Source organism: Protomyctophum bolini (assembly GCF_963924005.1).
Source record: "Protomyctophum bolini genome assembly, chromosome: 4".
NCBI classification, from domain to species: Eukaryota; Metazoa; Chordata; class Actinopteri; order Myctophiformes; family Myctophidae; genus Protomyctophum; species Protomyctophum bolini.
The window spans coordinates 48,423,813-48,436,294 of record NC_137865.1 but is presented as its reverse complement, the minus strand read 5'-3'; the positions used below and the strand labels follow the sequence as shown (position 1 = coordinate 48,436,294).

Genomic DNA, 12,482 nt, shown 5'->3' with positions numbered 1-12,482 from the left:
CTGGATTTAGAAGAATTTTTTGTAGGATCGTCCTCGGGTCCTAAATGGGTTCAAGTAGAGTTTTTTTAACCTGAGGACTACTTTTATTTTAATGAATTATTATTAATAATAGCAGCGCTGGCATAATTACAATGGTTTGCCTCCTATAGAATATGTGACGGGAGGGAGAGCTGAAAGGGCTGTTCAATCATCAAGTTGCCTTAACCCATTCTGACCTGAGATCAGATTCTAAAAAATGTCTTCTACATCCTGACAGTTTTCCATTCTGACCTGAGATCAGATTCTATAAATGTCTTCTACATCCTGACAGTTTTCCATTTCTGACCTGAGATCAGATTCTAAAGATGTCTTCTACATCCTGACAGTTTTCCATTCTGACCTGAGATCAGATTCTAAAAAATGTCTTCTACATCCTGACAGTTTTCCATTCTGACCTGAGATCAGATTAAAAAAAATGTCTTCTACGTCAGTCGCTCTTCGATTTTTCCAAAAATAGCAGACCTACAAGCTCGTAGCGCGCCACTCGGTGGCGCGCTATGAGCTTGTAGATCTGCTATTTTTAAATAGCTAAAGCATAACATCATGAGATGCTAACACCCAAAATAGGTTCTCGCCCCAAAATGGGTTAATTCAAAGTCTCGGATGCCAAAAAGAGCAGGAGATTTGTGATGCATTTTATTTTTTAATACGTTTTCTTTAGGGCCCGTCTATACCTGAGTGATCTACTGTTTTGGGCATTTAAGAGCATTGAGTGAAGTTCATGGTATTATTATATCTTCCATGCCGGTTTCTTTTATTAACCACATTAATCCTATACCATCCCCTATTCTGGACATGATGTCATAATGGAAGTAACGTTCGCTGAAAATGTCAGACTATAGTTATGTTTAAATTACGCTGCTACCATAGAGTAAAGTAAGTATAAGTAGTAAGTACATTTTATCTGTAAAGCACCTTTCAAGACAAAGTCACACAAGGTGCTGAACAGAACACAGAACAAGCATTCAACAAGTTAAAACCAAACAGGAAAACATAGCACAAAAAAGACAATAAATAATTTAACGAAACCAATAAACAAGGCAAAAAACTAAAAAAAACATATGCATGTAAAATAGTAAACTAGAGGCAGAATCACCAAAAACATAGGAATATAAAAATAAGTCAGGTAAGAACTACATGGGAAAAATAAATGTGAAATAAATGTGTCTTTAGCCTCTTAAAGGAGTCTACTGACTGGCATTTCTTAACATGAGGGGCAGGGCGTTCCAAAGAGTGGGAAGCACCGTCACTGTCAGTAGATGGCGCCACAGTCCACAGGTTCGTGTACTTTTTATTTGCATTGTATAATCTTCATAGGGGGGATTTTAGATCGCCTCATATAATTGTGTTTTTTTCAAACACAATATAAGTGTGTTTGAAAAAATAAAGCGATCACCCCAGCTTTTTTCACTCATATGGATATGAAGCATCGACTGAAGGTGGAAATGTACAAATATACCCAAAGAGTAACACAATAAGCGCTAGAAACGAGTCAAATAACCCAGAGACTACATTTCCGGTTAGGCGGGGTGGCTGCATATTTTCAATTTTTCGTGGTTACTACGAGTCGATTCACCACCAGCTGAGCTTACGTCAACGAGGAATCTCAGGAACGCAATGTGTCGACGGCTGGGCGTGACGTATATTAGCAGCGACATTGCCTTCATATGTAGTTTCAAGCCGACTTTTGCGGCCACATTAATTCCATTTTCCAACGACGCACAGCCACCCCCCTGACAGAAAGGCCGGTTTATGTTTCAAACACAGTTCTTATATGAAGCGACCTAAAATCCCTCTATGGGGATTTCAATGCAAATAAAAAAAATACATGAACCTGTGTACTGGCGCCCTCTACTGGAAGTGACGTCAGGCTTTGGTGCTCTATTTAGAAGGCCCCACTAAGGTTTTGAAAACACAAATCTTTTCTTATGGGCGTGCAATCCGTGCATGACACAAGTCTTTTGGTCTGCTGCCTAATCCATATAAATGTATCTGAGTACCAGTGCTCTAAGGCAGAGTTGGTTTTGCTGTCTGCATTTAAACCTGTCTCTATACACGACTCAACAACATGTGTGTTTTCCCCTCCTGTTCTCCTGGCAGACTATCGTTCGTGAGGCTGCCACCGTGGACTCTGAGGAGGACGTCACTAAGATCAACACGGCCATCTTCTACTCCATCACCTCCACCCAGGCAGGCCTACAGGGGGTGGAGCTGGGCAACTACCTCATCAAGAGGGTCGTCAGAGAACTACAGGTGGGTGGATGGATGGATGGAAAGGAAAGGAAAGGTACCATGTTTACCCAGGGTAACTGGACTAAGGAAAGGAAAGGTACTATGTTTACCCAGGGTAACTGGACTAAGCTCAATAACTTGTTTACAGCCAGGCCCTGCTCATAGATCATTTCATGGTAGGGGTTCAATGCCTTGTTCAAGGGCACTTCAGCTGTGGTCATTTTAACGTGCCGGTCCGGGGATACGAACTATAGCGACCTTCCGATATCAAGACCGCTCCGCAAACCGTTCGGCCACCGCTGCCTCTATGTATGGATGGATGGATGAGAGAGAGAGAGAGAGAGAGAGAGAGTGTGTTCTGATATCAAACTAAACTCAACACTATACCAAACATAAAAGTTCCCATTATGCATGGCCCATTTAACAATCATATTATTGTAATCAGTCAAATGCATTAATATTTTCATCACTTTTAATGTTGCAGCTGGTGTACGAGGAGCTGATTTTAATGACCTGCTGAGTAGCTTTGCTTGTAATTCTAATACATCATAATCTATCAGTTAATGTATGTTTTGTATTAAACCTCTATCTGTCAAGTAATTGTATTGGGAGTAAAAATAGACCATTTTCCTCCTGAGAAGTAGAAGAGTAGAAATATAATGTATGAAATGGAAATACTAAAGCAAAGACATACCGTACACTACACAGGCTCTGTGTGTGATGAAAGTAAATGTTGTTCATTCACATCTTAACCTTTGTATTGCCATCGGACGAAGCCAACTCGTCCCCTTTATAGATATTTATAGATTTACAGATCACAGTTTATAGATTGCGCTATTTATATATCGGCTATTTTCAGCAAGCATAAAAACAGCCATTTTACGACGGCATCAAGGCCCGCCAAAATACATTTCAGTCGACTAAAATCCTATGCTATTTAGTCGACTAAAACTATAGACTAACACTGAAACATTCCAGGTGACTAAAATGTGACTTAAAACAAAATGAAAACTATTCAAGAGACATACCATGACTAAAACTATAAATGTAAATTTGCTGCCAAAAACAACACTGCCTGGAGTATATTAGTATTAACATTTTTGTCATGACTTCATATCAGAGAGGGTTTTACTCTGAGTTGTAACTTCCAAGTCCCACTGACTCCGTCTCTGGTGAGCTTCCAGACCAGATGGCAAAGAATGTTGTCTTGATTGTGCTTCAAAAGGGTTGCTTTTTGCTTTCTATCCCTGGCAGATATTACGTGGATGCACACGTGTGCACACACATGCACACACTCACACACACAGTCACACATGCACGCACAAGCGCACACACACACACACACACACACACACACACACACACACACACACACACACACACACACACACAGTCAATTCCGACTACTTCCCCAGAAAACTAAATCTCTCTGCAATATAAAAATGCGAATCCCCTCAATAAGCACAGAAGAGTCCTCCAATGTCAGGCCTCTCCAGGTAGCTCTTGTTAAATGACTGGAACATTGAACAGAACATCAAAAGCCAATCCATGTGACAGCTGGGGAAATAGCTTTTTTCTAGTGCTAGTGCTCATGAAAATCCAGCCCCGAACCGTTCGGTTATATTTCACTCAGTCATACGAGTCATTCTGGAGTGTTTTGAAGAGGCTGCCTCTGCCGCCTGGAGGCATTTCATTTTATTGGCATCTTTTTATGATGGCGATATAGCCGTGATACGGGGTTCAATAACCTCCTGAAGATATTACTTTTCTGTTTACACCGTTGTTTGTTGCTGGGTTATTTGTTTGTGCTGATAATATGATAGCCGGGGCTATTTTGTACTTGTGTGTGTTGCCCAAAGTAGCTACTTGTGCCAATAGACAAGATTGCAGAATCACAAATGCTTCCTTGAATGAAAGATGTGATATCTTCTCCCTCAGAGTTAGTGTCAAAGTGTCCTTGAGCAAGACACTGAAACCCTAATTGCTCCTGATGTGCTGGTTGGTGCCTTGCATGGTTTCCCCTGTCATCGGTGTATGAATGTGTGTGTGAATGGGTGAATGTAATGCACAATCTATGTAAAGGTGTGTGAATGGGTGAATCTATGTAAAGGTGTATGAATGTGTGTGTGAATGGGTGAATGTAATGCACAATCTATGTAAAGGTGTGTGAATGGGTGAATCTATGTAAAGGTGTATGAATGTGTGTGAATGGGTGAATGTAATGCACAATCTATGTGAAGCGCCTTGGATAAAGGCGCTATATAAATGCACCTTCTAAAACGGTTAGTCCCAATACTTGATTCTGATTGGCTGGTTACCGTCATGTGACCGTTGTGAAATCTCACCGATAACCCACACCAGCAATCACTTTATATCATTCCCAGCTGATTCCACATATCTGTAGCTGTACTGGGAAAGTGGAGCTCTTGATTGCCTTACATGCCGTGCGGGCGTCTTATTAAGCACCGCCCGGCTCATATGACTGTGAATGTGTGGCTCCAGGCAGCCCCGTAAAGACATCAAGCGCTATTCTCCCGTCACATAGCCTATACTTGCTGAGCAAAACAAGGAAGTGATGTGGCTCGCTCTGGTGGCGCAAAACGTAGCTATACTTCTGTGAATGTAATAGTTTTATTAGGTTAATATTGCGCGTCGGGTCTGCCTACGCCTCCCAGACATTGTAAAATACCCGGTAACCTGAGACCTCTCATGGCTTATTGCTTTAATTTACCATTTTAGTGTCGCTTCTGTCCCGTCAACTCAGTGGCCTTGTGGTTAGAGTGTCCGCCCTGAGACTGGGAGGTTGGGGTTCGATCCCCGGCCGGGTCATACCAAAGACTGTATAAAATGGGACCCAGTGCCTCCCTGCTTGACACTCAGCATCAAGGGTTGGATTGGGGGTGTAAGTCCTTGTGACATACTAGCATCATGTCCAGGGGGTGTACTTGTACATCAAGCTGCCTCACGCTACAGAAACAGGAGATAGGCTCCTGCCCCTATGGGCCTCATGGCTACAGAAACAGGAGATAGGCTCCTGCCCCTATGGGCCTCATGGCTACAGAAACAGGAGATGGGCTCCTGCCCCTATGGGCCTCATGGCTACAGAAACAGGAGATAGGCTCCTGCCCCTATGGGCCTCATGGCTACAGAAACAGGAGATAGGCTCCTGCCCCCTATGGGCCTCATGGCTACAGAAACAGGAGATGGGCTCCTGCCCCTATGGGCCTCATGGCTACAGAAACAGGAGATAGGCTCCTGCCCTATGGGCCTCATGGCTACAGAAACAGGAGATAGGCTCCTGCCCTATGGGCCTCATGGCTACAGAAACAGGAGACAGGCTCCTGCCCCTATGGGCCTCATGGCTACAGAAACAGGAGATAGGCTCCTGCCCCTATGGGCCTCATGGCTACAGAAACAGGAGACAGGCTCCTGCCCCTATGGGCCTCATGGCTACAGAAACAGGAGACAGGCTCCTGCCCCTATGGGCCTCATGGCTCGGCAAGGCTACTTCTGTCCCGTCAGGGAGGGAGGGAGGATTCAGAACTCTCCATGGTCCAGAGTGTGATTTGTGTGGGAGCAGACAGAGGCCCTGGCTGGCTCTCCGACAGGACTTTATTCTGTGGTAAAGGTGAACGGAGGCCAGACCACTTCAGTGACGGATAGAATCTTAAAGAGGACGAGGAAAAGGTCAGGGGATTTGATTTAGGGGGGTGGGCCGAGTTGGTCTTTGTGGATTTAGGACCCCGAGGCCTCGTTCTGACACATACCTGGCTTCTATCTTCCTTCCCTCCTAATTCTTCCTGATATCGCTGCCTAGTGCCCACAGTACAATGTTATCTATAGCATACACCCACAGTACAATGTTATCTGTGGGCGGCTATGGCTCAGGAGGTAGAGTAGGTCGTCCAATGATCCCTAGTGGGTTGGCGGTTCGAATCCCGGCTCCTCTTCCTCCTGTCCACATGTCAAAGTGTCCTTGGGCAAGGCACTGAACCCTACATTGCCTCCAATGAGTCGGTCGGTGTGAGCTCGCCACCGTCGGTGTGGGAAGTGAGGACGCTGGCGTCGACTGTTCGCCGCTTCACCTCCTGAATGAATGAACCGTTGTAAAGCGCTTTGAGCACTTGGAAAAGCGCTATAAAAATGCAATTCATTATTATTATCTAGGAGCGTACACAGTACAATGTTATCTAGGAGCGTACAGCCATGCCAATGTCCCAACTCTATTCATTCCTCCTTCAATACCCTCCGTCTCCCCCGTCTAACTGTCACCTGACCTGAATCATTACACCATCATCGCATATTTATTTTGTTATACCATTCTGGGTGGGAACCTCTTTTTGGTGTTTTAAGCAGTATGTTATGCTTTAGCTGTTGAAAAATAGCAGACCTACAAGCTCGAGCTACGAGCTTGTATAGGTCTGCTATTTTTGAAACATCGTGAAAATGTGGCGCAATTCTTTGAATATATATATTCTTTCAGAGCGAACGTTTTTCGCTGGAACAACTTATTTTCAGATGGGGGGTCGGCGGACAAATACAGATAATTCTGGGGGTCCTTGACATGAAAAGGGTTGAGCACCACTAACCACTAACATAGGGTATTTCAGAAAACTGTCAGAATCAGTCTATCTTGACATTGTTGAACCCGATTTCTCAGGAAGGCCTTCAGGGAATTTCATGACATTTTGGCACAAAAACCCACTTGGACTCGCGGATGAATGGACTAGAAGTACAGACAAAGGTCAAGGTCACTGTGATGTACACGGCAAACTGCAGGGTGAAAAAAAAGCAATCTAGGGTTTCTTTGTGTGTGATTTCTCTCATTTCTCCTCATTTCTCCTCATGTGTACTGTTGTGCTTTCTGTCGCTCCCTGCAGCCCTACTATAGAGTAGGATTATAAACCTCATGTTTCTATATCAGTGGTTCTCAATATTTCATGTCAAGGACCCCCAAGATTATCTGTAATTGGCCGCCGACCCCCCCATCTGAAAATATGTTGTTCCAGGTACCAACGGAAACATTTCAAAAAGTAACCCGCAGAGTGCAGACACATTTCCTTAGTGACTAGGGCTGCAACAATTTTTCTTTGCGATTTCTCTTCTAGCGATTTATGCCTTCGATTAATTGGATGGTCGACACACACACACACACACACACACACACACACAGCTCTGTGTGCACACAGGAGTAAGTAAGGGCTGGAATGGGGAAATGGATCCAATGGTTAAAACGGCTATGAAGAAGCTACATTTTGAGTATGTATAGAAGAGGAGAAGTCAAGACCGCATTGTTTTTCCTAAACTGTCACGTCACACCAAAGCTTCTCTCATGACACGTTACCTATAGAGCAGGTCAAGGGGGGATGGCTGCACACACACATCCGACACACCAACGGAATGACATGCGGAAACATGCGGTCGGACATGCAGTGGAACATGCAGTGGAACATGCGCATGGAACATGTTGGAACATGCGCATGGAACATGGAACATGGAACATGCAGTGGAACATGCGCTGCTCCCGTGCTTGCGGTTATGGTTAGTTTAGGGTTTGAGGTATAGACCGACACCAGGCCCAGGAAATATTATACATTTCAAAAAGTCATTTTTTAAGCGACGTACAAAGCCAACTCGATTCGTGACAAATCGAGTTTTGACAATAAACACTATTTTTTACAAAGAATTACAAAGAAGAAAAACAAGGGGAGAAAAAAGTGTTGTTATACCTGCCTGTTTTCTTCTTCTTTCTAATTATTTGATACCTCATGGAGCAGACCCACCTGGCTCTATAGGGTGGGTCAGACTCACCTGGCTCTATAGGGTGGGTCAGACCCACCTGGCTCTATAGGGTGGGTCAGACCCACCTGGCTCTATAGGGTGGGTCAGACCCACCTGGCTCTATAGGGTGGGTCAGACCCACCTGGCTCTATAGGGTGGGTCAGACCCACCTGGCTCTATAGGGTGGGTCAGACTCACCTGGCTCTATAGGGTGGGTCAGACTCACCTGGCTCTATAGGGTGGGTCAGACTCACCTGGCTCTATAGGGTGGGTCAGACCCACCTGGCTCTATAGGGTGGGTCAGACCCACCTGGCTCTATAGGGTGGGTCAGACTCACCTGGCTCTATAGGGTGGAACAGACCCACCTGGCTCTATAGGGTGGGTCAGACCCACCTGGCTCTATAGGGTGGGTCAGACCCACCTGGCTCTATAGGGTGGGTCAGACCCACCTGGCTCTATAGGGTGGGTCAGACCCACCTGGCTCTATAGGGTGGGTCAGACTCACCTGGCTCTATAGGGTGGGTCAGACCCACCTGGCTCTATAGGGTGGGTCAGACCCACCTGGCTCTATAGGGTGGGTCAGACTCACCTGGCTCTATAGGGTGGGTCAGACCCACCTGGCTCTATAGGGTGGGTCAGACCCACCTGGCTCTATAGGGTGGGTCAGACTCATCCCTCAATCCAAGCGGTCAGGGTAGATCCACCCTGACCGCTTGGGTTGAGGGATGACTGAGTGAGAGAGATGGAGAAAGAGAGAGACAGACTAAATGGAGACGGAGATTGAGAGTGAGATGCTCAGAACTATATATATATATATATATATATATATATATACACAGTGCACACACACACACACACACACACACACACACACATGAAGGAAAGATGGATGGATGGAAGGGAAAGGAAGGAAGGAGAGGCAGACAGATGGCAATGAGTCTCTCTGGGGGGGGGTCTAGGGGAGGGGGGGGTCTTGGGGGGGGTGGGGGGGGGTAGCCCTCCACTCATCCTCTCTCCAGGCTGCTCGGTCACTTATCTACCTCGTAGAAAGCAGAACGAGGAGTACTTGGCGAGCAGGAGCAAGGTGAGTGAGCGGGTGAAAGTGATGAGAGGGGGGGGGGGGATAAAAAAAGAAGGTTGGGGGCAGATGAGAGAGAGAGAGATTAAGAGAGAGAGAGACTGGGGACTGTAGTATGAGGTCTGGAACAGTATTCAGAGGAAGGTGAAGGTGGTTTCTATGCTTCCAGAAGGAGGAGGAGGGGGACAGACTGTGATCAGGAGGAGGGGGACAGACTGTGATCAGGAGGAGGGGGACAGACTGTGATCAGGAGGAGGGGGACAGACTGTGATCAGGAGGAGGGGGACAGACTGTGATCAGGAGGAGGGGGACAGACTGTGATCAGGAGGAGGGGGACAGACTGTGATCAGGAGGAGGGGGACAGACTGTGATCAGGGAGTTGGAGGCAGAGACCCCTCTCTCTGTGTCTCCTGGGAGATTGAGACGTTCTTCTCACTGCTCTGTGCCTGATATGAGCACTGCCACCACTGCAACCGCAGGAAATGTTATGTGTTTTATCAGGGGCTTTATCAGATGTCTTCTAACATTCTGACAGTTTTCTGGAAAAAAAAGCTATGTTTCTGTGTCAGTCGTTCTTCGATTTTTCAATAATAGCAGACCTACAATCTAGTGGCGCGCCACTCAGATTGTAGATTAACCCGATGAAGCCCCTACTTATATTTTGTCATTGTGTCACTCACGCAGAAATGGTGATTATTATTCCATTATTTTCGATTTTCTGTAAAAACTAAATTATTAAATCAATAGTGGCTCTATAATGGCCGCCGTTCATGTTTTACCCACAAAACCTAACCTCCGTCCTACTCTGTTCTTCCCCTCGGCAGTACGGTTCACCTATAACCACATGCTGGACGCCATGTTGAAAGTGGTAAAACCAACAGGGCTGATATCATGAATTAATGATGATACTGGTTTTATATATTATACAACTGGTACTGATACTGGTACAATTAATGATGATACTGGTTTGAAATTGATATCCATTGTAAATGACACATTTTCTCTATCCCCCCCCTCTCCTCTCCTCCCCTCCTCCCCTCCCCTCCACAGAGTGAGTTCCCCCACATGGCCCAGTTCTCCAGCCTGTCTCCCATCCCGGGCTTCTCCTTGTGGCTCCAGGGCGTGCTGGGCCAGCACCGAGGCTCCGCCTCCTCCTCGGACCTCCTGTCTCCTCCGGAGTGGAAGGAGGTGGAGGAGGCGACCGACGCGGCGCCCGGCGCCCCGGCCCTGGACGCCCTGCGCGCCCTGCTGGCGTCCTCCGACTGGGTCCACTCGGAGCGGCTCTCCCGGGTCCTAGAGCCCGTCCTGATGCGCCTCTGCGCCTGGTACCTCTACGGCGAGAAGCGGCGGGGCTACGCGCTCAACCCCGTGGCCAACTTCCACCTGCAGAACGGCGCCACCCTGTGGCGGCTCAACTGGCGCGCCGACTCCTCCCCCCGGGGCGTGGCCAACTCCTGCGGCATCATGGTCAACTACCGCTACTTCCTGACGGAGACGGCGAAGAACAGCGCCCTCTACCTGCAGGGCAAGGTGGTCAGCACCTCCGACCAGGTGCTGGGGCTGGTGGCGCTGTTCCAGAAGAACAGCAAACTCTGAGACAGACAGACACACACGCCGTAGAGTATATATGAATAGAGACGGCACCCGGAGGAAACCCTGAGGCCAAATGGACATAGTGGCCGAATGAAGGTATTGCAGCCTGGCCCCAAACACATGAACGCGCTGGTCCGTTGACTATCATTGTGCAACGTTCACCATGACACGTGAACGCTGTTTCATACGTGAACGCACCTGGAACGCACGTGAACGCGTGCAATGATAGTCAACGGCAGCGCGTTCATGTGTTTTGGGCAAATCCATCCCAGAATGCACTCTGTTCCTACCTGCAGGAAGGAGGAGTGAAATCGCCTCATGCGCTTTTGAGCAACTTAATGCAAGTGGATGGAAGGAGAACTCGGATGTCTTCTCTATTCATATATACTCTAAGACACACGCACACACACACACACACACACGCACACACACACACACACAGCTGCTCTGTGACTAGCCCTGAAACATGACTGCCATGATGATTATCATGACAGTCATGAAGGCAACTGCAGCCTGTTTTACGCGGTCGCTACATTTACAACCAAAACGTATATATATAAACATTCCGATTTCAAATATAAAGTACTCACAATTTGTCCCACGGGTGTTAGTTAGTTGCTGCTCCAGCGATTAGAATTGATGCATCCCGCGTTCTTTAATAAAAAGCATTTTTATCCGAGCGCCCCGGCTACTTTCCTCAAACGGGGGTTCGTTTGGGAAATCCACAGTTGCACACCGGGAGCGCACTCGCCTATTAGTCTGTATTGGCAGGGCGGTCAGAGTACCTATATCGAACACACCGAGTGCCACCCTCCTCCCGACCGATAGGGGCGCCTAGTTGAAAGCCAATAATAATAATAACAGCTCAGATAAAGAACGCGGAATGCAGCAGTGCTAATCGCTGGTGCACCAACTAACTAACACCCGTGGGACAAATTGTGAGTACTTTATATTTGAAATCGGAATGTTTATACGTTAGAATTGTAAATGTAGTGATCGCGTAAAACAGGCTGCAGTTGACTGCCATGACTCTCGTATGAAATACGAGAGTCATGAACCATGGCTAAGAACATGCGAAAAGCTACAAACACACTCACACTCAGAATTGTCCATGGACTCGTAGTAGACCGAATGCTCATGCTGTGCCTGTATAGATATCATATCACTTGGTATATTTTTAGATTTCATATGTCGGACTCATGGATGGTTATTTTGTTCAGCAATGTTTTTGTTTGATTCCCCCCCTCCCTCCCTCCCTCCCTCCCCCCAAAGGAAGCGGTAGCATATTATCGCCCGTCAGAGTAAAGCGTGTGCGTATATATAGCAGAGCGATATCAGCAACGCTGCCGCCGTTTCTGATCTCGGAAAAAACGAGACGAGGATGTTTTCTGTATAATGTGTTTATACGATGAAAGACCGCTTACATTTTAGCTCCATATACAGTTAGGCGTTAACACATTTGGCGGGAACCCCTTTTGGGTGTTAGCATTATGCTATGCTTTAGGTATTGGAAAATAGCAGATCTACAAGCTCATAGCGTGCCACGAGTGGCGCACTACGAGCTTGTAGGTCTGCTATTTTTGAAAAATCGTGAAAAGTGACATGAAAGTGTTTGAGAACGACTGACATAGAAAACAGCTTTTTCAAGAAAACAGTCAGGATTAGAAGACATTTTTAGAATCTGATCTCAGGTCAGAATGGAAAACTGTCAGGATGTAGAAGACATTTTTTTAATCTGATCTCAGGTCAGAATGGGTT

General features: G+C 46.5%; 1 protein-coding gene across 1 annotated transcript in view; it reads left to right on the top strand.

Moving 5' to 3' along the window:
- mlycd (malonyl-CoA decarboxylase) overlaps positions 1 to 12,249 on the top strand; it is a 31,597-nt gene extending 19,348 nt beyond the window's left edge. Inside the window, exons 4-5 of the mRNA XM_080761934.1 lie at positions 2,140 to 2,292; positions 10,182 to 12,249. Of these exons, the coding sequence (XP_080618060.1) occupies positions 2,140 to 2,292; positions 10,182 to 10,727 (699 nt within the window). The 3' untranslated portion in view covers positions 10,728 to 12,249. The remainder of the gene's footprint in view (positions 1 to 2,139; positions 2,293 to 10,181) is intronic.
- Positions 12,250 to 12,482: the final 233 nt, after the last annotated feature.